A 3,520-nucleotide genomic window follows, 5' to 3' on the forward strand; every position below is an offset into this window, starting at 1 on the left:
ATTTACTTCTTGTTATTCTGCCCATCAGCATCTGAGCTGGTGACTACATCATTGCTCTGCTGTTGTCCGAACCACTGTCGGTAGCCATCCCGTCCATAGCTCCATCCATTGCTGAAGGAATGGCAATAGGTGCAGGAATCCAGGAGAACTGGCTTAATGTTAGGTCTTGACCCTTGAATCAATAAATAGACTCTGTTGTTCAGCAGCGTTTCTTGGAAAGCAACGAAGCACCCAGTTTACAAGATGCCAGTTCTGACAGACCTGGCTTCTGCTCCCCTAACATCAGAAACAATTTTCCCTCCCACTATCCCAAAGAATCTGAGAAAGTGTTATTTCAGAGCCTAGGTGCCCCAAAGTCTGCGATAGAGATACAGTCACCTGGACGTCCACCCTCACAAGTTGACGGACCCGTAGTGGGAAGTCATATGGTTTCATGGTGTGTAGTTTGGTTAGTTACAGTAGGTTTTGTTTCAGTTATTGGAAGATTGGGTTTTTTACTCCCCAGAATAGCTGGGGAAAGGGAGAAAGAAAATAAAGGTGGGTGGTTATCAGTTAAGCTCTTAAACTGTGGAAAGGCTCTTTATGTAGCCCAATGAAATTAAAAACCTTGACACCAGAAAACTAATTGCTAAAGAAAACAATGAAGTAAAAGTTAACACTAATGTACAAGTCTCCATACACTGAGCATACAAAATCACTTTCTACTATCCAGGGGGTGCCCTCCAAACAATTATAAGAAGAAGGGGATCAAATTGGGGTGCCTCATCTGAGACTGGACAGGGACCTTACAATGAGCACCACAAAGGTCTGTGTGGGTTCTTTGATGCTTTTGAAGACAGACACTCTTTCCATGCTGTGAACATTCAAAACGTCCCTCTTTTGTGAGAGCTTTGATGCCGTTGAAGAGTGCCACTCAGACTGAATCTCTTTCCACACTCTGAACATTCAAAAGGTCTCTCCTTTGTGTGAGTTCTTTGGTGCACCAGGAGCTTTGATCCGTAACTTTCCGCACCAAAAACATTCATTTGCCATTATTATACTGTACTTTGGAAGCTGCACATTACCATTTCTTATACCAGAGAAGGCCTTTCCACTCTCTAAGCGGACTAATAGATTTGCACACTGTACACTCTGAGCATTCAAAAGGTCTCTCCTTTGTGTGAGTTCTTTGATGCTTTTGAAGACTGCCACTCAGACTGAATCCCTTTCCACACTCTGAGCATTCAAAAGGTCTCTCCTTTGTGTGAGTTCTTTGATGCTGTTGAAGAGTGCCACTTCGACTGAATCTCTTTCCACATTAAGAGCATTCAAAAGGTCTCTCCTTTGTTATAAAATAGATTTTATAACTTTTTATAAAAGTTATAAAAATGCAGCAGCTCAATTGAAGGTGGGTGCAAAAGGGGACTGGGTAAAAGTGGGATCTAGATGAATTTAGACCAATCCTCATGAAATCATATAATTTTTAGAAAAGAAAACCACATACAAACAACCTGCAGTCTTACAGTAGATCATATCTTAGCCCACAGGCAGCACCCAAAAAATCCTGAATCCACAGCCTCATCGTATGCGATGGTGCGAGCAGGAATTGCACACATCCATGCGTTTGTGTGGTGGGTCACTCTAAAGTCACCATCAGTTGCTTAAAAGGCAAATGCTTATTAAATACTACAATTGTCAAGGTCTGTATCTTTCTGATGAAAATAATGTCTGCCGTAGGATGTTACATCTGTGGGACACCTTCATTCAGTTTGCAGAACACGCATTTCACCATCTATGTCGTTCACCTGTCTATTGTCCTTTGTACTCCCACTGGCCATATTAAGGAGCTCACCATATGTCTGCCTTTTCTGAATCCTTTGAAGATCTTCTGTCACTCTTGTAAATATTTTAGGGCGTAGGAACTCAGTCCTTATTGGCAATTTACTTCTTGTTATTCTGCCCATCAGCATCTGAGCTGGTGACTACATCATTGCGCTGTTGTTGTCCGAACCACTGTCGGTAGCCGTCCCGTCCATAGCTCCATCCATTGCTGAAAGAATGGCAATAGGTGCGGGAATCCAGGAGAACTGGCTTAATGTTAGGTCTTGACCCTTGAATCAATAAATAGACTCTGTTGTTCAGCAGCGTTTCTTGGAAAGCAATGAAGCACCCAGCTTACAAGATGCCAGTTCTGACGGACCTGGCTTCTGCTCCCTTCTTTATTCAGAAACAATTTTCCCTCCCACTATTTCAAAGAATGTGAGAATGTTATTTCAGAGCCTAGGTGCCCCAAAGTCTGCGATAGAGATACAGTCCTGAACTGCCCTCTGGGTTGGCCAGGACCGTAGTGGGAAGTCATATGGTTTCATGGTGTGTAGTTTGGTTAGTTACAGTAGGTTTTGTTTCAGTTATTGGAAGATTAATAGATTTGCACACTGCACACTGTGAGCATTCAAAATGTCCCTCTTTTGTGAGAGCTTTGATGCCATTGAAGAGTGCCACTTTGACTGAATCTTTTTCCACACTCTGAACATTCAAAAGGTCTCTCCTTTGTGTGAGTACTTTGATGCTGTTGAAAATGGCCACTTTGACTGAATCCCTTTCCACACTCCGAGCATTCAAAAGGTCTCTCCTTTGTGTGAGTTCTTTGATGCCGTTGAAGAGTGCCACTCTGACTGAATCTCTTTCCACACTTCGAACATTCAAAAGGATTCTCCTTTGTGTGAGTTCTTTGATGCTGTTGAAGAGTGCCACTCTGACTTAATCTCTTTCCCCACTCTGAGCATTCAACAGGTCTCTCCTTCGTGTGAGCTCTTTGATGCTTTTGAAGACTGCCACTCAGACTGAATCCCTTTCCATACTCTGAGCATTCAGAAGGTCTCTCCTTTTGTGAGTTCGTTGATGCCGTTGAAGACTGCCACTCCGACTGAATCTCTTTCCACACTCTGAACATTCAAAAGGTCTCTCCTTTGTGTGAGTACTTTGATGCTGTTGAAAATGGCCACTTTGACTGAATCTCTTTCCACACTCTGAGCATTCAAAAGGTCTCTCCTTTGTGTGAGTTCTTTGATGCCGTTGAAGATTGCTACTCAGACTGAATCCCTTTCCACACTCCGAGCATTCAAAAGGTCTCTCCTTTGTGTGAGTTCTTTGATGCCGTTGAAGATGGCTACTCCGACTGAATCTCTTTCCACACTCTGAACATTCAAAAGGTCTCTCCTTTGTGTGAGTTCTTTGATGCTGTTGAAGAGTGCCACTCAAACTGAATCTCTTTCCACACTCTGAGCATTCAAAAGGTCTCTCCTTTGTGTGAGTTCTTTGATGCCGTTGAAGAGTGCCACTCTGACTGAATCTCTTTCCACACTTCGAACATTCAAAAGGATTCTCCTTTGTGTGAGTACTTTGATGCTGTTGAAAATGGCCACTTTGACTGAATCTCTTTCCACACTCCAAGCATTCAAAAGGTCTCTCCTTTGTGTGAGTTCTTTGATGCTTTTGAAGACTGCCACTCAGACTGAATCCCTTTCCATACTCTGAGCAT

At 43.0% G+C, this 3,520-nt stretch overlaps 1 protein-coding gene across 1 annotated transcript; it reads right to left on the reverse strand.

Moving 5' to 3' along the window:
* Positions 1-2,334: 2,334 nt before the first annotated feature.
* LOC125430800 (zinc finger protein 391-like) lies at positions 2,335-3,520 on the reverse strand. Its single transcript, XM_048493038.1, has 4 exons — positions 3,512-3,520; positions 3,351-3,366; positions 2,991-3,314; positions 2,335-2,739 (listed from the first exon to the last, which is right to left on the reverse strand). Exons 1-4 carry the CDS (start codon positions 3,518-3,520, stop codon positions 2,432-2,434), a joined length of 657 nt encoding a protein of 218 aa, XP_048348995.1. The 3' UTR covers positions 2,335-2,431.

The sequence above is a fragment of the Sphaerodactylus townsendi genome, linkage group LG04 (genome assembly GCF_021028975.2).
Source record: "Sphaerodactylus townsendi isolate TG3544 linkage group LG04, MPM_Stown_v2.3, whole genome shotgun sequence".
Taxonomy (NCBI): domain Eukaryota; kingdom Metazoa; phylum Chordata; class Lepidosauria; order Squamata; family Sphaerodactylidae; genus Sphaerodactylus; species Sphaerodactylus townsendi.